The sequence below is a fragment of the Panicum virgatum genome, chromosome 4N (assembly GCF_016808335.1).
Source record: "Panicum virgatum strain AP13 chromosome 4N, P.virgatum_v5, whole genome shotgun sequence".
NCBI classification, from domain to species: Eukaryota; Viridiplantae; Streptophyta; class Magnoliopsida; order Poales; family Poaceae; genus Panicum; species Panicum virgatum.
Genome location: NC_053148.1, coordinates 46,248,081 through 46,268,796, shown reverse-complemented (window position 1 = coordinate 46,268,796; position 20,716 = coordinate 46,248,081). Strand labels below are relative to the sequence as shown.

Genomic DNA, 20,716 nt, shown 5'->3' with positions numbered 1-20,716 from the left:
ATTACAATTCACCTATTTTGAAACTTGTCATTACAATTCTTCACTTCTTTAAATCATGCCATTTTATATGTATTTGATGCCCTTGGACCCACTTGCAGACAAACGTATTTCCGTATGACCCAAAATACCCCTGCAGCTTCTCTACCTTCAACTCACTGACGTATGGGGCCCACACGTCAGCTTCTTCTTCAACCTCCTCCTTCCTATCTCCACTCGGCGTCCCGCTCGAACCCGCCCTGCCGCGCCGTGCGGTACCCGCTGACGGCGAGGAAGCGGTCGCCCGCGATGGTGGCCATGCCGTCGCACTCGCCGCGCTCCTCCGACGTGTCCGGGAGCGGGTCCCAGGCGGCGCGCGCCGGCGTCGTAGGCCTCGGCCATCTTGAGCGCGTTATTGCGCTTGTCGTGCGCGCCGACGACGTAGATCTTGCCGACGGCCTCGGAGCACGCGAAGAAGGACCGCGCGGACTGCATCGGCGTGGCGCGGCGCCACGCGCCGGTGGCGGCGTCGAGGACGTGCACATCGGCAACGGGCTCGAAGGTGCGCGGGTCCCAGCCGCTGAGCACGGCCACGCGGGTGCCCACCGCGGCGCACAGCGCGAAGACGGGCAGCACGGGCGGCGCGCCGCGCTCCCTGCGCCATTCGCCCGTGGTCACGTTGTAGACGGCGACGCCGTAGGCCGGCGCGCTGGGCGGCGGCACGTCGGCGCCGTCCTTGCGCGCCCCGTCGGCGGAGGGGTTGCCGAACTGGAAGAGGTAGACGAGGTCCTCGGTGGCGCCCGCGGAAGCGCGCGCCGAGGCGAAGGTCGGCGCGGCAGCCACCGCGCAGTGCCCAACCATGGTCGCGTCGGGATCCGGCCGCCAGGATCCATCGGCGTAGGAGAGGCCCGACTGCCGCCGTAGCTTGCCCAACCATGGTCGCGCCGAGATCTAGCCGCCGGGATCCATCGGCGTAGGGGAGGCCCGACCGCCGACGTGGCTCCTAGCTTCGACCGCCGCTGCCGCAGCTTGCCCCGCCCGCAACGCAGGGGAGGCGGTGGGGCTGCGGGAGGAGGGGAGGGCGCGGCAGTGGCGGCGGCGTGGGATTAGCCCTCCAGGCGGGGAGCAGGCCGACGGCGGTAGGGGGCGGAGGTGAGCAGGGGGCCCGCGCGAGGGCGAGGCGGGGGAGGGGCTCTCCCGGCGACGGCAGGGGGAGGTGAGCAGCGCGTGGTGGTCTGGTGGAGAGAGGAGGAAGGAGGTTGAAGAAGAAGCTGACGTGTGGGTCCCACACGTCAGTGAGTTGAAGGTAGAGAAGCTGCAGGGGTATTTTGGGTCATACGAAAATACGCGGGTCTGCAAGTGGGTCCAAGAGCATCAAAGACGTATAAAATGACATGGTTTAAAGAAGTGAATAATTGTAATGGTAAGTTTCAAGATAGGTGAATTGTAATGGCATTCTTCCAAAGTCGAAAAATTATAATGGCAAGAATAAAAAAACCCAATTAAAATTGTTTTGGGATTTCTCTATCCACAAGAATTACATCCATTTGGCACGCCCTAGCCTAATCCCAGTGCAAAATTTCATTACACGGGTTGCCAAACGTGACAGTATCCTCAAAAGACTTTTGAAACTATAGATGAAATGAGATCTTCCAATGTATAGTTTCATTTCATGAATTTATGGGCGAGCCATTGCATCCAATTACTATAAACGTGATTGGGTGAAATCAGATGAGATGAAATTCTCTAACCTCTAATGCTAGTTTTATAGTTTTGGAAACAGAGTAACCCAAGTTTCATCCAGATAAAATACATTTCTTCTCTCTCGTCATAAATTTCTTACCATTCCATCATTTTTGCTTATGTGACACATTTAATTGCATAAAATCTCTATAAAAATTTGCACGGGGACTAGCTTCAACTTCTTCACTGTTTATAAGCGATGCTAAAAAACCCCGATTTTGTTAACTTCTACATTTATTTCAAGCAAGCTGGTGAAGCATGTTGTTTTAGCTTTATCAGCACACGAATAATAGCAAGCTTGAAGTAACTGCTAGTCCTGTCTTTCGTAAAAAAAAAAGACTCCAAGTCATAGCAAATGGATTTTTAGTTTGTCATACCGGTTTTCAAAATATCCAGTTAAACTTATAAAAATCACGTTATTTAGGAACATAACTTCATAATGCATTTCACCAACAAGATGTTATTTACAGTATACTCCAAGTATCATTTCTACCTAGCTTTATTTCATTTTATTGCAAAACACTATGCCAAAAAAATTAATGCCAACAAGATGTTTCAAATGGTGATCAAAGATGATGTAACTTTTTTAATATTTTCGATAACGTCAGTCAAAACATCAACTATTATAAATAAAAATCGGATAGTTGCTCTAAACAATATTACTATTTTCTTAGTCACATTTTAAATCACAATATAAAGTCAAAGTTGAAGATGATAAATGGTCCATAAATTACTTGTTAGATTTATATTTTTAGATATGTGATCTTTTGCTTGTAGGAGTTTTGCTGATTAATATTTGTAATGAAATGTTATTTTCTCGTTTTATTCATTAAAGTTTCATGCTTGTGTGTACCGGTGTAAGATTTGGATCAATAGTTAATATTAAAAAGATTAGTCTAGTATGATAATGATTAGAGCAAAATCCAATTTAATTTTTCATAACATGTTATACTTTATGTAGCTAAATAGAGTATTATTAAAAGATGATCAACTAATTCTAATGTTTTACTTATTATGTTTAAAAAGAAAAGATAGGAGTATAAAATAAGAGAAAGAGAGGTAAAGTAACAAAACACGTCGTGAATAGCTGATTTTATGCCTAGTGAGCATTCAGCACAAATTTTGATTAATAATTATAGGTACTAAATATAGACAGTTTACAAAATTAACTTCGCAACTTCTGCGCTATTTCGCGAGACGATCTAACGAGACCTTTGACCACACGAATAGAGGTTGGTGTGGCAGCCCCGCCTAAATTAATCCGGCTTAAGTGTGCTAACCATCACCGAAATGGCAACCAGAGTTAACACGCACTTAAAACGGAGTAATCCGGCAGTGCTGTCGGGTAAAATCCCGATTAAACCACTTGAAACAGGATTGACAAAGCAGATCAGAGAATACAACATTCCGCAAATTTTACAGTACAAATATGAAAATAAACTATTATTAGAAACCGAGTTTGAATTCATAAAAGTATAACAGAGCTCAATTTTGACGAAAAACGAACGATAGTCTAGCGACGAAACTAGACGTCATGATGAAGCCCGTACATGACGTCATCCACCACAACCTCAAATGTAGCACCTGAAAAACAAAGGCACAAGCAAGGCTGAGTATACTAATACTCAGCAAGACTTACCCGACTAAGGGTATATAGTTAGCCCTTTATCTAGACATGCAAGGCTTTTGGCTTAAGGGGTTTGTTTTGCCGAAAAACAGTAAAGAATAGATCCTTAATTTCAGGTTTTAGCTTTCAGGTTCTAGTTCAATTAACCATTCTAAATGAGCATCTATCCAATAGCATATATGGTGAAAACAATTATCTTTCATCATCCAACCAGCCATATTCATCATCATCATCTTTCACTTCTTACTCTATGTGGCAAAAGGGTTAAACAGTCTCAAACTGTGAGAAGCGGACGATTCGAATCGAATTTATTAACCTGGCCAGGCAGACCTAACACACACGTATGGGAACCAAGTCACCCACACGACTTTTCCCCATTCTTTCCAGGTTGTGGATCAGGGTCACCCACCTCGACTACAAGAATCCATGCCACAGTACGTCGGGTCGTGAGCCTTCTTGCACTCGCATGTGGCCGCATGAGAACAACGTTCAAAGAGGGTGAGGGAGAAATCCACTCACCGGGCCGATCAGGTGCTTAAGCTTACCGATTACCATATTTCTCGGCATGTGGTTAGTACATTCAAAAACTTAACCACCACAACCACACACTGCGGCCTTATCATTTTTCACTAAACAGACGGGGCATCACAAGTACCACAGCCCCGCCCGTGAGTCTTATAGTTGCAGCATGTAATAAACATTCAATTCCTATAATTCTCGTGAGTGACAGAAAATCACTCGACTTCTACCAAACCATTAGCCTAGCAAACTAGCAACCTACACATACTAGTGTTCAAACATAGGTACCTATGATCATGCAGCTAAGGTTCCAAGCAACTCCTGTAAAGTTAAATGCACAAGTAGATAGGAATAATAATAAGTTGCATAAATTTAAAATATATAGGACATGCTCCGAGGCTTGCCGGAGGGTGAGTACTCGGGGGTTAGCTAGGATTAGCCCAATCTCAGAGGAAGAACACGATGAACACAGCTGGTTTAGAGTGGTTCGGGCCGCCGGAGCATAATACCCTACGTCCACTGTGTGTTGTAGCTTGCGCTCTCCAGCTGAGTCTCGAGAGAGTCTGAGGATATGTGTTCTAGCGGCGTGCTCTCCCTTTTATATGTCCAAGGGGAGCACGTACACTGAGCGGGGCCCCGACATGTGGACCCGGCGATGTATTATAAACTACACTTTGGCCTTCAATGCCTCAGATCCGGAGATCTTGTCGTCGGCTTCTGTGCGTAGCTTCTGACCAGGGATGGTCTTGAGCTGTCCTATCAGAGTAGAGTCTAGCCTCTGCAGCCGCACGTCGAGGTCATGATGAAGCGCCGAACTACTGACTCAGTCCACTGTAGCAGCGTGCACTGTTGCTCCAGTCAGTAGCTGGTCATCATGACTCGTCGCCCATGCGCACGGCGCTGAGTCTTTAATGCTTGTCTTGGTAACCGACGAGCCGCCTCGGTAACTGGCGATCCACAGTGTGGACTGACAAAGGCTGCCCCGTGCCCAGAGGCAGCTGTAGCGAAAATAGCCTCTCATGCCATATTTCAATATAATGTTTTGGCGATTGATGACACACACAACACTTGGACTAATGTGATTGTTAAGATGACTATTCTCAGGCTTTTAGGTTCAAGTGATGACAAAGAGAAGAGAGGCGTAGCAAGGCCCGAAAGCTCTTCGGTCCAAGGGACAAGGATTGAGGCATTTTTGCTATCACCGGTTAAACCGACGTAGGGCAAAATGCACTCACCGGTGCAATCACAGAGAAGGTCTGCGGGCTAGGGTTTTACACCGGATGAACCGACGCTACTGAAGTTATATACGTCGGTGCATTGCCAAACGAAGACCGATGAAAATACATACACCGGTTGAACCGACGATACATCGGTCAATTGCATCGGTTCAGTTGTCCAGAGAGGTGGTTTTTGGAGGAACGTGAAGAAGTTACAATCACCGGTTAAACCGACGCTAATTTTACATACACCGATTGATTGCATCGGTTAAACCGGCGATACACCGGTTAATTGCTAACGGCTAGTTTTTCACGTAGCAGTTTACATACACCGGTTAAACCGATGATGGCTTTTGGGGTACGTCGGATTAACCGGCGTTACGCAGTTTTCTGGCAGCTTTTCTCCAACGGCTATATTTGCTTGTGCTGCCTATATATACCCCCAAGGCCGGGTCATTTGAGAGTGCTGGAGTTCAAGGAAGTATACAAGAGCTAAAGATCATCTCCAACCACCATAGAGCTTCATTGTACATCATATAGGCTTAAGCACACTTGTGAGAGTGCTTAGTGCTTGTTTAGGCTTAGTTCTTGAGAGAACTAGCTTGAGAGAAAGCCTTGCTGCGGCAAGCATCTTGTGTACTCGTCGTGTGACCCTCCGACTTGGTGTGGAGTGGCAACGACACTTTGTGCGGGGAAGGAGGCCCCTACTTGGTGTTAAAGCTCCAAGATAGTGAAGACGGTGCCGTGGTGACGCTTCGAGATAGACGGTGGCGGTGACCTCGTCTTTGTGACTTGGCGTCACTTAGCCTTTGCTTGTCGGGAGCCTTGGAGGCGTGGCAAGACGGTGATCAAGCGAAGAGACTCGGCATCACACTTGTTCTTTGTGAGCAAGTGGCCGTGGACGTAGGGAGGGACTTTGGTGTCCTAACCGAACCACGTTAAATCGTGTGTCTTGGTGTCTTCACGGGAGTTTGCATATCCTCTCCCTTACCGCTTTACTTACCGCATTACGTTTCCGCATTTACTCTTTCTTGCTTACATTTACTTTCCTAGTTAGTTTGATTAGGATTGGCTATAGGTTGCAAGTCTTTTGGGGTAAGTAGAGGGTAGCATAGATAAACCTTAGTCATAACTAGCATGTGTAGGACGTGTTAGGTTTATCTTATGCAATTAGATTGAGCCCTAGGATAGAAAAGCGATTAGCGACCCTATTCACCCCCTCCCCCTCTAGGGTCGGACACCCCGGTGATCCTTACAGCAGCAGAGCCCGCCTCAACCACTCACACTTAATATGGGTGGGTGAGGGAGCTTCCAGCGGAAGTTTTGCACCCGCGCCCACGTCTGCGTGACACGTGGCGGCTCCGGACCCCTCCCGAGCAGCTAGCTGAGCCGAGAGCTCACGGGGGTCCGGATAGGCACGTGGAGGTCCCGGACCCATCTGCGGGAGTCCGGATGGCACGTGGAGGTCCCGGACCCATCTGCGGGAGTCCGGATGGCACGTGGAGGTCCCGGACCCACCTGCGGGTGTCCGGGTCCGCGGCCACAGGTGCTGAGCATTTCCACCTCTGGGACACGTGGTGACACCGGACCCGTCCCCGAGCGGGAAGCGGGTCCGGGACCGTTGGTCCGGTGAGATGGAGTCGGACCCTATGGGTCCGGCTGCTCAGCTCCTTAGGGCGTAGTTACAGGAGTGGGTACCTGTGACAACTCCGGTGTTTAGCACTGTTTAAAACATGCAATTAACATAAAATGACACGTTAAACCCCCAAAATTCTCAATTACTTAAAAGCCCGAAATCCGTTTAAATGAACCCAAAAAGTCAACTCTCACACCTTAGCTCAAATGAACTTTTGCCCAAAACGAAAGTTGTAGAGTTTGACAAGATAAACAACTTTCGTATTCAAAGTTTTTCAAGTTATAACATGAAATTTGGAGTTAACCCCGAAAAATAGTGGGTTCATTAAACTTGAATTCAAATTTTAAACTTTCAAATCGTTGCTCAAACGAAGTTTTGCCTGAAAGGAAAGTTGTGGGAAATTGAATTTTGAACAACTTTCGTGTTCAAAATTTTTCGAGTTCCCAAGGAAAATTTTGAGTTTGGATCAAGTCAAAACGTTGACCCTCTCTTTCTCTCTCTACTCTCTTTCTCTCTCCCCTCTCTCTCCCTTGCTCTCCCTGTTCCTCCCTGCGTGCGCAGGCACTCGAGCGCGCACGCGCGTGCGCTCGCTGCGCCACTGCCGCGACGCTGCGCCTAGGGCTGGCGACACCGCGCCGCTGAACTTCCCCCTCCCCCTCCCGTCGAGCCTGCAGCGTTGCCCCGTCGACGAGCACGCCGCAAGCGACGAGCGCTCGACGACGCGCCCGTGACGCCGCGCTGCTGCTGCCTCGCCGCCCGTCCGCACGCCATCCCGCCATCATCGCCTCGCCATCATCGCGCTGCTGCCCCACGCTGCGACGCCCCCAACCCTCCCCGTTGCTGCCCTGACCCGGCCTTTACTCCTGCGCGGCGAGCACGCCACCGCGAGGCCGCGCACGCGCCGAGCTCGCTCTTCTTCTACGCCCCCTCCTGCCGAACTCCCCCTCCCCATTTGCTTCGCCAAGAGGTGTTTTCCCCCTACCGCTCCACTCCCCTTCCCTCACCAAGCCGAGCCAAGCTGCCTCGGTGCCAGAACGGCGCCACCGCCCAGCCATTGGCGCCGCTGCTCGAGCTCACCGTGGAGCCCCTATCTCCGGTACTCCTCGGTCCCAACTGAACCCCAGAACGGGACCTCCTCGCCGCGGTGAAGTTCTGCGTCCAGGCCTCGCCCATTCCCATCGCCGCCGGCCGCCGCCGTCGCGGGCAGAGCCGCCGCCGGCTGCCGCCCGCCGCGGAACCCCCTCTTCCGCCCCTCCTCGACCCAAACCGACTCGCCCACGAGCTCCCCCACCTCCCACTGGTGCTCGACGACCCAACCTCCACCGCCCAGAGCCGCCGGAGCGCCGCTGCCGCAGCTCGCCACCGCCGCCGGCCGTGCTGCTACGCCGCCGACCCCGCTCCCGGCCGCCCCCAACCTTGACGAGACCACCTCTGAGTAGCTCTCGCCTTCCTCTTGCCTTTCCCCCACTTCCCCTCGCCGCCGGCGAGCTCCCTCGCCGGGAAACGCCGCCGCCGCCGCCGCCTCTGTTCCTGGCTCCGGCCAAGGGCTTATCTACGAGCCCCCAATTCTTTCCAAGGGCCTAGATGCAAGATCCCTCTCCTTTTTTCTTTTGTTTTGAAAAACAGCAAACTTGTAAATTCATTTAAAACTCGTAGAAAAATCAGAAAAATGCAAACTCAACTATTATGGAATCTTTGTAAAGATATCTACAACTTTTGTTACATGCACTTTTTCGTTTTCTCAATAGTTATTGCTTTATTTAAAACACAAGGAAAATATAGCTTTTATTAGATCTCAATAGTTATTGCCATTTTTGGTCAGTGTGTTACATGTTAGATTAATAGCCTTGTGTAAAAGTTTCGTAGTCAGTTATCATGCCTAGCTATAGATTTACTTAGGTCTTGCTTTATGCCTAGGTTAAATAGTTTTATTTATCCAAGTTCTTCTGATTTGATTCGGGAGCTGAAACTTTTGCAGTTGCTCTATATAGATGCATGTATTCTTAAGAAAAAGTTCGGAAATTTTTAGTTGAGTCAAACTGGTCCAAATAATTTATGGTAGGAAGAAATGCACTAAATCACGAAAAATATTTCCTGTGCCTGGAAAAATCTAATATTTTTACTACAGTCTTTAATTAAGTTGGTAACCATTTTTATAAATTTTAAGGCTTAGAATATTGGTATAACATTATGTGTAATTTAGTTTTGATCCATGCAGCTATACATTGTGCTATTTTTCATGCCTTGTGCAATGCTTAGTTAAATCTGAAATTTTTACAGTAGTCTTATCATAAGTTGAGGAGAACTCAGTAAAAATTGTAGCATATTTACTTGTAGGGTTTGATCTGTATAAATGAATCTTAATCCTATCAGTAGCTGTTTAATGTTTTTTTAAAAATTAATATGCTCAATGAAAATAGATGAAAATTTTATGGCAGGTTTGTACTTAAGTGATTGACTCTCCATAAAAATTTCATCTTCATACACTATACCCATCAGCTGTTTGGATTTTTTTCCATGCTTGCACTTGAAAATTACCTTTGTAAAAATAACAAAACCCTCACTTACTTAATAAGAAATAGTTAATCTAGATAATACTCTCTAAATGATTGCCCAAGGAGCTGTAAATAAAATATTTTACAACTCTATAGTGAATTAAATTAAGTTTGTTACCATCACCACAACTCACGCATATGCATTCGTGTAGATTTGACTACTCTCGCTGACGGTACGTACGAGCTGGTGCCGGAGTCCGAGAGTGAGCAGCGTGAAGCTCAAGTTAATCTAACTGAAATTACTAAAGACCTGAACCAAAGTTCAGAAGAGCCCAAGGCTAGCTCCGCTCAGGAAGGCAAGCCACGGAGCATGTCCTACCTAATTCAAATTTATGCAACTGCTTATATTCCTATCTACTTGTGTATTTAAGTTTGTAGGAATTGTTTGGAACCTTAGTTGCATGATCCTAGGTACCTATGCTTGAACACTAGTATGTGTAGGTCGCTAGTTGGCTATGCTAATGATTCGGTAGAAGTCGAGTGATTTCCTATCACTCGCGAGAATTATAGGAGTTGGATGTTTACTACACACTGCAATATAAGGTTTACGGGCGGGGTTGTTGTACTTGTGATACCCCGTCTGTTTAGTGAAAATGGATAAGGCCGCGGTGTGTGGTAGTGGTGGTTAAGCGTTTGAACGTACTAATCACATGCCGAGAAATATGGTAATCGGTAAGCTTAAGTACCTGATTGGACCGGGGAGTGGACTTTTCCCTCACCCTCTTTGAACGTTGTTTCTCATGCGGCCACATGCGGGTGCAAGCGTGTTCACGACCCGGCGTCGACCGTGGCGTGGGGCTCTTGTAGTCGAAGGGGGTGATCCTGATCCACAAGCCGGAAAGAAAGGGGAAATGTTGCGTGGGGACTCGGTTCCCATGCGTGTGTTTAGGTCTGCCTGGCCAGGTTAACAAATTCGATTCAAATCGTCCGCCTCTCACGGATCTTGGAACTGCTCAACCCTTTTGCCACATAGAGTAAGAAGTGGAACATTGATTATGAGAAATATGGTTGAATGATGAAAAATAATTGTTTTTCACCATGCATGCTATTGGATAGATGCTAATGTAGAATGGTTAATCAAACTAGAACCTGAAAGCTAAAATCGGAAAATAAGGACTTACTCTTTATTACTTTTCGGCAATAACAAACCCCTCAAGCCAAAAGTCTTGCATGTCTAGATAGAGGGCTAAGTATATCCTAGTCGGGTAAGCCTTGCTGAGTATTAGTATACTCAGCCTTACTTGTGGCTCAACTTTGTTTTCAGGTGATACGTTTGAAGATCAGATAGCTAGCTTGACTTGGCCGTGTACTTTACCTCCTGGTTGGTCGGTAGAGTGGGATACGACTCCGGCCAACAATGACAATGCCGAGTGATGTCATGTATGGGCTTCATCATGATATCTTGTATTGTCGTTTAGAACTCGCTTTATTTCCGCTGCAGTTGAACTCTGAACTACTTTCAATTTGAACTTCAAGTACCTTTCTAAGTTTTTCGAATTTGGTTTGTAATAATTAAGTTAAGACTCGGTAATGTAATATATTGTGAAATGTTGTACTCTCTGGACTCACCTTCGTGTGGGTTGTATGTAAGCTTTGGGTTCGATCGACGCTCAGGTGGATTCTTCGGGACTTTACCCAACAGCCATGCCGGATTACTCCGTTTGAAGTGCGTGTTAACCAAGATTACCTTTAGGGTGATGGTTAGCGCACTTGAGCCCGATTAATTTGGGCGGTGCTGCCACAGTACCCCAGTTGCAGGGTACCGACAACACTAGGTCAGTGTTAGTTAGAAAATACTGCTCGGCGAGCATCTTCCTTCGGTCGTGCACATCGGGATCCATTCGTCCATTTTCTAGACGTGTTCGTCCTTCACCGTCTTCTGGCTCGGCTCCAATGTCACATCCTTCACGTGGTTCATCTACCGTACCTAAATAAAATGCAACAATGCATAAGTATGAATGCAAAGTTCCGAGTTGCTTAGCGATTTAGGTGTTATTATTTTTCCTTCACGATAAAGTTGTAGTCTAACATAAAGTGAGTTGGATGTGAAACTTCTTAATTAACATTTCCTGGGCAGTCATTTATAGAGTAGTAATTTAACACAATTTAGTTCATAAAATCAAAGTGGGGTTTTCATCATATACCAAAACATACAAAAGTTATTTCCTCTAACAAAACTAAAGATAACATGCTTTGTCCAAAGCTATAGTTACCCATAGCTTATGGGGTTGAACTTCTTATGCAAGGAACAAAACTGAAGTACCAACTTACAATAAAATTTTCAGCTATTTTTCTGAAGCAGATTAAACTTCTGCTGGGATAAAGATCTATTTTTACAGGACAAAGTAGGAAGTTATTGATTCTCAAACTTGTCATGCAGGTCCATCTACTCAAAACTAAGTAATGTTATAAATTTCAGATTTTTCTAAGCACTAGAACTATTTATCATGAAATAGCACTATTACACATGGATTAAATCAAAACCATAGTTAAACAGTTGTAATGGATTCCAAAATTTTATCCTACTGTTCTAGTAGTACATCAAGTGTGCTGAAAAAGTTTCACTCAAAAATATGCACTAGAACATCAAGAACACAAATGTGATATTTGATCCTAGCTTAAAATAAGATCTGATAAAACACCTAGTTAAAGTTGGTTTCTGGTCATGAAATTTTTATGGAGTACTCTATTCAGTGATGTACAGCTACTGTCCAAAAATCATCCTTAGTTCATGTGTGGAACTCCTACAACCATCATATGCTATTTATTCTATTCATTATCCTAGATTAAAAAGTAATCAGAAACTGAAGATGTGCATGTAATGAAACTTGTAGATCTTATTGCAAGGAATCCAAAACATTTGAGTTTGCATTTTTCTGACTTCTCTATGATTTTTGGTTGAATTTACAGGTTCACAACAACAATTTGAAAACAAACTAAATATTGCAGATGGGTCCCTAGGTTTTGCAGAAAACACCCTAGGAAGAATTGGGGCCTCACAAATAGGCCCTTGGCCGGATTTGAAAACAGGGGAGGGGACAGGGAGGGCGGTGCCGCCGTTTCCCAGCGAGGGAGCTCATCGGCGGCGGAGGCCCCGGGGTGGAGGAGGATGTCGGCGTCGAGAGCTACCTCTAGGTGTCCTTGGAGGGGGGGCTGGGGTGGTCGGAGATGGATCGTCGGCGTGACAGTGATGGCGGCGGCGGTGTGGCTCGGTGGTGGCGGCGTTCCGGTGGCGGTCTGGGGGCGGGCTTGGGCCTGGGAGCTTCACCGGCGCGAGGGGGAGCCCGTGGGCGGGTTGTCTTGGTCGGGGAGAGGGAGGAGGTGGGGCTCGACGGTGGCCTAGTGGCGGCGGTCGGCCATGGCGATGGCGGAAGGTGTTCCGGTGGCTCCGGTGAGGAGGAGGCGGCGGGGATGAGCCGGGGAGCACCAGTAGGACAAAGGGGAAGCTTTCTAGGGTACTAGCTCTGGCGGAGGAGGGCCGGGGAAGGGAGCACCGCGGCGAGCTGCTCGCGGCGGCGCTAATGGCCGGCGACGGGGGCTCTGGGCGTGAGGGGAGCAGGGGTTTGGGGCTCTGGGGAGTGAGGGAGCGAGGGGAGGAGAAATCGAAGTCGGCTTCGTAGACGACTTGAGCGGCGGAGAGCGGTGACAGAGTTCAACGGCGCGGCGCGATAGCCCCGACGCCGAGACGGCGACGGCGTGAGCGGAGAGCGGCGACGGCGCGAGCGGAGGACGGCGGGGCGCGTGTCGCGCGTAGGAGAAGCCAGGGCGAGCGGTTTTGGGCGATACCGGGGGCGCGCGAGGCGGATTTGGCCGGAGCGCGGCTCGTGGCCGGCCAGGTGGCCGACGTCGGCGCACCGACGGCTAACGGCGTGAGGGAGGCAGAAAACAGAGGAAGAAGAGAGATGGAATGAGGATAATTTTGTAAATAACTCGAAGTTCAAAATTTCCTTTTGTAAACTCAATTTTTCTCCTTCTTCTTGGCCTCAAATGAAAAACTTTTGAATACCAAACTTGCTCAAAATTTCGAGATCTACAACTTTTGTTTTAGTCACTTTTTCATTTGAAGCCTACTTTGAAAGTTAATTTTAAACTCTTGCAAATTCAAAATATAGTCCTTTTCAAAATTCAAAATTTTCTCTAGTTTTTGCGTGGCAACTTGAGAAATCATGAACATGAAAGTTGTTCATCATTTAAAAGTCTACAAATTTGGTTTTAGGCAAAAGTTCATTTGAGCAATGTTTTAGAAATTATTTTCAAAGAATGTTTGTTTAAAATTTGAAACAAAATAGTTTAAATCTTTAAAAACCTTGATTCAATTGACTCGTCATTTCATGTCTAAAATTTCATTTTCTCACTTTGACCTCAACTAGACTTTGGTTTTAGCTAATTAAATACCTGGGCTGTCACAGTTGGTCATTGTAGCATTAGTGTGGTCACTGTAGCATTAGTACAATCAATTATCAATTAATTACTGTTATTAAATTTATCACGAAAAATTATATTCATTCGTAAAAAAATTGGTAAATAAACTTCGTTTAATACGAAAGAAAAAAATTGCAGTATGAAGTAGCCCGGCGAACCAAACAAGGCCTTTAGCACTATAGAAAAACTCGAGACTCGCGAGGTGTTTGAGGTGTCAGCCACTCAGGCTCGCTCGAGCTGGGCTCGTTGACAGCCCCTCCCAATAAGGCAGTCAGACTCAGGGCCTCAGTTTCATACTTTCATCTCCGCGCTTTGTTCCCTCAGACTCTCTCCTCCCTTGCTCTTCCTTCCCTGGCGGCGACGATTGGGCGAGCGGCGGCGCCATTTGTCGCATCTTCGCTTTGCCGGCGACGAGCATCCTCCAGGTATATCCGCCCCTTCTCTTTCCTTCTGCTGTGCGAGACGGAGCACCAAACCCTAAACAAAACTATTTGTATTCGGATCTAAATGCGGTTACAATATATTACCTACTAACTTCGATTTCGTTTCAAAAAAGAAAATTATCGGGTGTAGTAATGAAGAATCGCCCTTTATTTAGAAAAAAAAAAGGTTCAAGTGATTCTAGGTGGCCAGCCTAGTTCCCCACGCTAATTCAACCGAGGAAAAGTAGAAAATTTTGTTGCCTTTACTGAAAATTCTTGATCCAACGTCGACGTGTGGTGTGATTTTGATTACTTATAGTTTTACAACCTTATGTGCCATTTTAAATCCATCAGGATGCTTGAGTGAAACCGGCATGAATTCTTGTTCAGTAGTGCTGCAACCTTGTGTGCCATTTTAAATCCATCAGGATGCTTGAAGTGAAACCAGCATGAACTCTTGAGTAGTGCTGCAAACCTGAATCGAGCAATTTCCCTTGCTGCTTACAGTCGTAACAGCAGTCAATTTTCCCTTTCAGCAATTACCTTCTTTCTTTTTGATCTGTTATCTGCCACTGATTATGGAATGCTTCTCTAGCAGAGGGTAAGCCTTAGTACCATGGAAGGATCATCGGTGTCATCTCAAGCTATCCCAGTTTCTGAAGATGATTATTGCAACAGCTCCAGTGCACCTGCCGATGCTGCTGGCAGCAGCTCACCAGCTGTTTCCAAACTCCGGAAGCTGCTGTTCCGGCGAATGCTGATTGGTGTGAACGATGGCCGTTACTTCCTCGGGTTGTTCCACTGCATCGATAAGCAAGGGAACATAATCCTCCAGGATGCCGTGGAGTACCGCAGTGCCCGTCATTCTTCACCTCCGACAGAGCAGCGGTGCCTGGGGCTCATCTTGATCCCTGCCGCTTGCCGCTCGTCTTGTCAGGTCGATTGCTCTATTGAAGAGAAGATGTCGCTTCTGTGTTTAGAGTGAATGGTGCTTCTGAAGATGCTATGCTGTCCGGCCTACTGAGCATAGATGAACGCATTGTATAAAGTTCTTATGTCTTGCTGAGACTTAATGTGCAACCAATTCTGTAATCTGAGAGGCCCTGCATGTTCTTGTTGTATTAGCTGACATATTTAAAGAAATTTGGCCTTATTTTTTTTTCAAGAATTGTTAATTTTGAAACTTTTAGGGTCATTTTGGAGTTTCCAGGTATTGAATGATCAGCTGCAGGTGGGAAGTAGACACGAACATCTCTACTATGATATAGAGTCAATGGTACAATACAATCTGTAGTTACTTTCAGAGTTACAGCTATAATTAAAAACAAGAGTTTCAAATAGCGCATACTAACAGAAATTACAAATTGATGTACTAGTGAACCCTGGCCTGCAATGGTAGAAGCAAGAGCCTCTGACAGGGTCTTCTTTTAAAAAACAGTAGGTTACAAATAAATTGCATTCGAACTCCCAAAGCTTAAGTGCAACAGCATTGATGGATAACCCTCAGCCAAGGAGCAACCTCAATGATACAAAATGTGAATAGTAGCAGTGTAGCAATGTTCTGTTTCAAACTAACATATCCGAATCATTCAACTTGCATTGAAACATTTTTTTTTCATTGTATGATCTATGATAGTTCATTCCTGAAAAATCAGAACTCTGTAACACCATGTTTGGGTCTCAGATTTGCTTAAATAAACATAGCAGTACATATGGAGCAAATCAATGCCTGTTACCAAAAATTAGTTTACAGCATGAACTTTGACGCTATCCAAGTTTGCACAACTCTCAAGCGAAGGTCATCAATTAATTGGCACACTCGGCATCGAGCCATTTTAGAGAAGGAATGAGCATTGGGACAAGAGTTCTGAAGTCCTCCTTGCTTGCTACTGCATTTCCTTTGATATCAAGCTGTGCCAACTTCAGAGTTTCGAAGAACAGTATGGCGTCCCAGTATTCCTCCACATTGATACTTTTCTTCCAGCACTCTTCAAAAGCTTCACATGCTTCAACTTTATGTGAGAAAGGAGATGAGCATATATACCGAGTTGTGTCAATTGAGTGAGCTCCAATCTTGTTGAAAGATAAATCCAGTACTTTCAAAGAAATTATCTTTGTAAGGGGTTCAAGTGCTGTGAAACTACTGATCTGGTTGTTGCTGATGTTCAAGGACACAAGCTGCTGCAAAGCCTCCAAACCTTAAATAAAAGAACAAAAAGTTAGCATTTTTAAGACATTGCTCCGTAAACCTAATCAAGCATTAGCCAATGACTAAGCAAATTATCAAAACAAGTAGTTTAATATAGCTATCAGTTCTGCAATTGCAGTTGAGCAGCAAATTTGCAGGCCTTGGTGCACTGATAGTATTATCAATTTACAGGCAATTGCAGTTGAGCTATCCCTTAGTGTATGCTCTTTGCTGATGATGTGGTGCTAGTTGACGAGAGTAGGGCAGGGGTTAATAGGAAGTTAGAGCTGTGGAGACGCACGTTAGAGTCGAAAGGGTTCAGACTTAGTAGGACCAAGACCGAGTACATGATGTGCGATTTCAGCGCGACTAGGCATGAGGGGGGAGACGTTAGTCTAGATGGGCAAGTGGTGGTCCAGAAGGATACTTTTCGGTATTTAGGATCGGTGCTACAAAAGGATGGCAATATTGATGAAGATGTTAGGCATAGAATTTCAGCTGGCTGGTTGAAATGGCGGCAAGCTTCTGGCATCCTTTGTGACAAAGAGGGTGCCATAAAAGCTAAAAGGCAAATTCTATAGGACAGCAATTCGTCCGGCGATGTTATACGGTGCTGAATGTTGGCCTACAAAAAGGCGACATGTCCAGCAACTGAGTGTAGCAGAGATGCGGATGTTGCGGTGGTTTTGCGGGCACACAAGGAGGGATAGAGTCCGGAACGAAGTTATTCGGGATAGGGTCAGGGTGGCACCAATTGAGGAGAAACTTACCCAGCATCGGCTGAGATGGTTTGGACATGTCCAACGAAGGCCTCCTGAGGCGCCGGTGCGTAATGGGGTTCTTGAGCGGGTCGATAATGTAAAGAGGGGTAGAGATAGACCTAAACTGACGTGGGATGAGTCGGTTAAGAGAGACCTTAAGGATTGGAATATCTCTAAAGAGATAGCTTTGGATAGGAGCGCTTGGAGACTAGCTATCAATGTGCCTGAACCTTGAACTTATTTCTTTCGGGTTTCATCTCTAGCCTACCCCAACTTGCTTGGGAAAAAAGGCTATATTGTTGTTGTTGTTGAACTAGACATGAGAGTTAGGTTGGTTAAATGCTAACCTTCAACTGATCTAAGACTGTTATGGCCTAGGTCCAGAACTTGAACCCATATCAGGCGTTCAGCAAATCCAATGCGCGTTAAAGACAATGAGCAAAGTTGCACATGATTCAGCGGAACCAAATTTGGTTCAACCTTAACTGAACAGTGCTTCATGAAAGTCTCCATGTCACAAGTTAACTGCATACAAAAATAAAGTTAGACAACACCACATTATCCCTTAGCAAAGTTTCTTCAAAAATTATTTATGCTACCTTATCCATTAGTACTAAGCTCCGTTCATCCTCATAATACCGTTTATGAGATGGATCCAGGCGAATTAAGTCACTGAAGTACCCCATCGCCTCTTCACAGTATCTCTTCCTTTCAATGAGAGATCTCCCACGGGACTTTATTGCAGCACAAGCAAGCAATAGCCGGGCTAATGTCAACTTCACAAACTTGCTGGAAAAGAGAGCAGGTTATAAGAATGGCTGTTATATTTATGAAAAAAAAAGTTTCGGAACGAATTTAGAGTCTAACCTATTATCATCAGGTAATTCTCTGAAAAGGTCTATTTCCTCAGATAGTCTTTCAAAATGCCAATTTGAATCCTCTTCGACCAAGGCACTAGTGATCTTTAGCAGATCAAAAGGCATAGACTCATGGTTTTCATGAGGCTGGAATGACTCTGAGCGATTCCAGGAGACTGGCTTATCAAACAGATCTATATCCTGGGCTTCGTCGCTGATCAATTCAATAGCAAATGTCAAATGCACAGGACAATTGTAGGTAGAGCCACTTCTAGACACAATATCATCTGAGCAGGGTATGCTCACATCAACAGAATATTGCTGTGAACTGCTCCATTCGTTTGCAATTTGAAGATGTGTGGCCCAACAGTTAGAATAACCAGAATCTGTCACTGAAAGGGCCCTCCAGCGAATATCCTTACCAAAGTCCAAATCAGATTTTAACTTCACACTTGATTGATTTAATCCTTTGACAGGCTCATTAAAATAGAGAACGATGGGTACAATCCTTTCCTTCAGTGAGTGACACCAGATGGATGATAGTGTGCTCTTCTCAACTTTTTCCTTGACCAGAGAGGAACTGAGCTTTGCACCATTAAAAGGCCATGAAGCAATCAGCTGTGGGTTATCTGGAGTAGATGTTTGAGCTAAAAGCCAGAGGTGGTAGAACCATCCGCTTTGGTCACTTGGATCCGTGAAAAGAGCTTGAGTGACAAGTTCAAACTCCTCTGAAAAAATCTTCTGCTTTGATTCGAAACCTTTGCTCTGTTGGATTAGTAGATTGGACAGAAGTATACTGAAAAAAGTTGAATTAGAATGACATTGCAGAAAACATATAATTAAAATATAACTACAAAAACCGCAAGTAAACATAATATTGAGAAACAAAAAGGACAAAGGTCAAAGCAATCAAATGTCACAGGGAGGTAAGCACATCTTCAGGGTATCAAGTTTCACTAATCACTAAGAATTATAAGAAACCAAGCATATTTCCATTTGCTGTTTAACATGTTATGCACTCAGATTGCTATAGTGTCGGCTCAGTTGCCCAGTAACTTGTGCTTAGTTCACAACAGCCAAAAGAAGCTTAAGGTGGAGCACCTTACATTTTTCAATGAATTGGATGTTATTAGTTACATTTGTTTCATGACCCATACACTGATACTAGATATAAGTTTAGACTAACTTCTAGCATCACCACACAAACATGTGAAAATTCTGAGAAAGCATTTAGAAAGACCATCCATGAATGAATTACAATTGTATGACTAAAACTTAGAAAGAATGACCATAAATAGCAATTGTATACCTACGATTGTGCCATGCTGAGTAATTACTGAAGTTGTCACTGATCTTATCCATAGTGTACTTAAGCTCTTCCTCATCTGGCACTCCCATGAATCTTGCAAGGAACCTGATCAAGGGGGTGAATGAACTCAAGCAGATGATGTTAACCTTACTTGTGAAAAACAGAGACATACCTTCGGTAATTCCATCCATGGAAATTCCTGGCATCTACCTTTAATAGTTTATCCAAGAGGCCAAATTCACGCTTGGAATCCACTGGGGCTAGCTTTTGGTTTAGCAACCACTTCCGGTGATACCAAGCCCCATAGGACTTTGGGTTCTGCCTTAAAGCAACCTCAACCTTCAAAGTTCAACATTTAAGTGTCATTCGAGCAGTCAACTACATGGTCACTTGAAATGACTAAAGCATAAAAAACACAAGAGAATTCATATTTCTTTCTCTGTACTCAAATTTATTGACGAGTGTTGATAGGTCAGGGAACTCACCACTCTGAGCTCATCGTCGGCGGCGGACCTGATGGCCTCTGGGTCATAAAGCTCCTTGATATTGTGCTGGAACGCAAGCTTCCGGTAGTTCCATGCAGTGTAGGCCTCAGGATTTATCTCGAGCAGCTTGAAGCTCAACCCAATTGCCTCTTTGGTGTAGCTACAGGCCACAGCCATTGTTCACATAAGTCAAAAGTGAGTTATTAAGCACTACTTTTAAAGCCTGAATTCTGGATCTTTTGGTACGCTTGCTACAAAATACAATGACGATAAGGCAACAAAGGTGAAACTGCAACAGAGACGTGACAACCCAATCTCTCCTTTGTTTTCTACGGCTGATTAAGCAACTAATAGTTTGCTATGATACGAATCAGGGCAGGAAATGAAAACATCCCAACCAAATAATAATGCAACACTGGTTCCTGGGTCACCCCCAGCTTCAAGAAAGAAGCAGCATGAACAAGAACAAAGAAGTAAAAGTTGCATCTTTCCTCCAAGGGAACAATCTCCAGGCCAGGAAAGCTAATCGTCAATCGAAGCTCTATCTATCATATTAGCCCTACAAAGTCGCTAGAAGCGACCGGTGCTAGACGGAACAAGGAGAGGGAGGGAGGAGGGTGTAGCGCTGGCGGCGGCTTACGTGCGGGAGTGGTGGTTCTGCAGGACCTGGGCCTGGAGGTCCCGGAGCTTGGCGGCTTTCGCTGACGACGCCGCCTCGTCCTCCGGCTTGGCCGGGCGCCGGGGCCGGCCGTGCATCGCCTCCTCCCTTCGTCGCCGGCGTCGTGTTGAGGAGGGGGTTTGGATCTCGCAGAGACGCGGCGGTTCACACTTCCAGGTAGGTCCCCTTCCTTTTCTCCTGGGGCCTAGTGGCAGCAGTGGTAGCCTAGAACTCGTCTAGTCGTATCTATCTTAAATACTCCTTCAACAGTTTGGCAAAAGACTTGGCAATTTTTAGTAATTTGGGAAAAACCAGCCTCCAGCACGTAAATATACGCGCGG

At 45.8% G+C, this 20,716-nt stretch overlaps 2 protein-coding genes and 1 pseudogene across 3 annotated transcripts; 1 reads left to right on the top strand and 2 right to left on the bottom strand.

Annotated features, from left to right (window-relative positions):
- Positions 1-203: 203 nt before the first annotated feature.
- Positions 204-837, bottom strand: LOC120669465 (annotated as a pseudogene).
- Positions 838-13,904: 13,067 nt separating this feature from the next.
- LOC120668437 (N-alpha-acetyltransferase 38-A, NatC auxiliary subunit-like) lies at positions 13,905-15,306 on the top strand. 2 transcript variants are annotated; one of them, XM_039948144.1, is made up of 2 exons: positions 13,905-14,120; positions 14,713-15,306. In XM_039948144.1, exon 2 carries the CDS (start codon positions 14,734-14,736, stop codon positions 15,100-15,102), a length of 369 nt encoding a protein of 122 aa, XP_039804078.1. In that variant the 5' UTR covers positions 13,905-14,120; positions 14,713-14,733; the 3' UTR covers positions 15,103-15,306. The 2 variants fall into 2 exon arrangements, with proteins under 2 accessions (XP_039804078.1, XP_039804077.1); XM_039948143.1 differs by having other exon boundaries at positions 13,913-14,120; positions 14,716-15,306.
- Positions 15,307-15,679: 373 nt separating this feature from the next.
- LOC120668436 (geranylgeranyl transferase type-2 subunit alpha 1-like) lies at positions 15,680-20,586 on the bottom strand. The gene is made up of 8 exons (XM_039948141.1): positions 20,358-20,586; positions 19,718-19,877; positions 19,405-19,571; positions 19,233-19,337; positions 17,934-18,719; positions 17,666-17,855; positions 17,414-17,591; positions 15,680-16,315 (listed from the first exon to the last, which is right to left on the bottom strand). Exons 1-8 carry the CDS (start codon positions 20,471-20,473, stop codon positions 15,924-15,926), a joined length of 2,094 nt encoding a protein of 697 aa, XP_039804075.1. The 5' UTR covers positions 20,474-20,586; the 3' UTR covers positions 15,680-15,923.
- Positions 20,587-20,716: the final 130 nt, after the last annotated feature.

Excerpts from the sequence above, each read along its gene's own strand:
- LOC120668437 (XM_039948144.1), top strand. The coding sequence starts at position 14,734 with ATGGAAGGATCATCGGTGTCATCTCAAGCTATCCCAGTTTCTGAAGAT.
- LOC120668436 (XM_039948141.1), bottom strand. The coding sequence starts at position 20,473 with ATGCACGGCCGGCCCCGGCGCCCGGCCAAGCCGGAGGACGAGGCGGCG. Across the intron at positions 19,338-19,404 it reads CATGGATGGAATTACCGAAG|GTTCCTTGCAAGATTCATGG; the intron begins GTATGTCTCTGT and ends CCCCTTGATCAG. Across the intron at positions 18,720-19,232 it reads TCAGCATGGCACAATCGTAG|TATACTTCTGTCCAATCTAC; the intron begins GTATACAATTGC and ends AACTTTTTTCAG.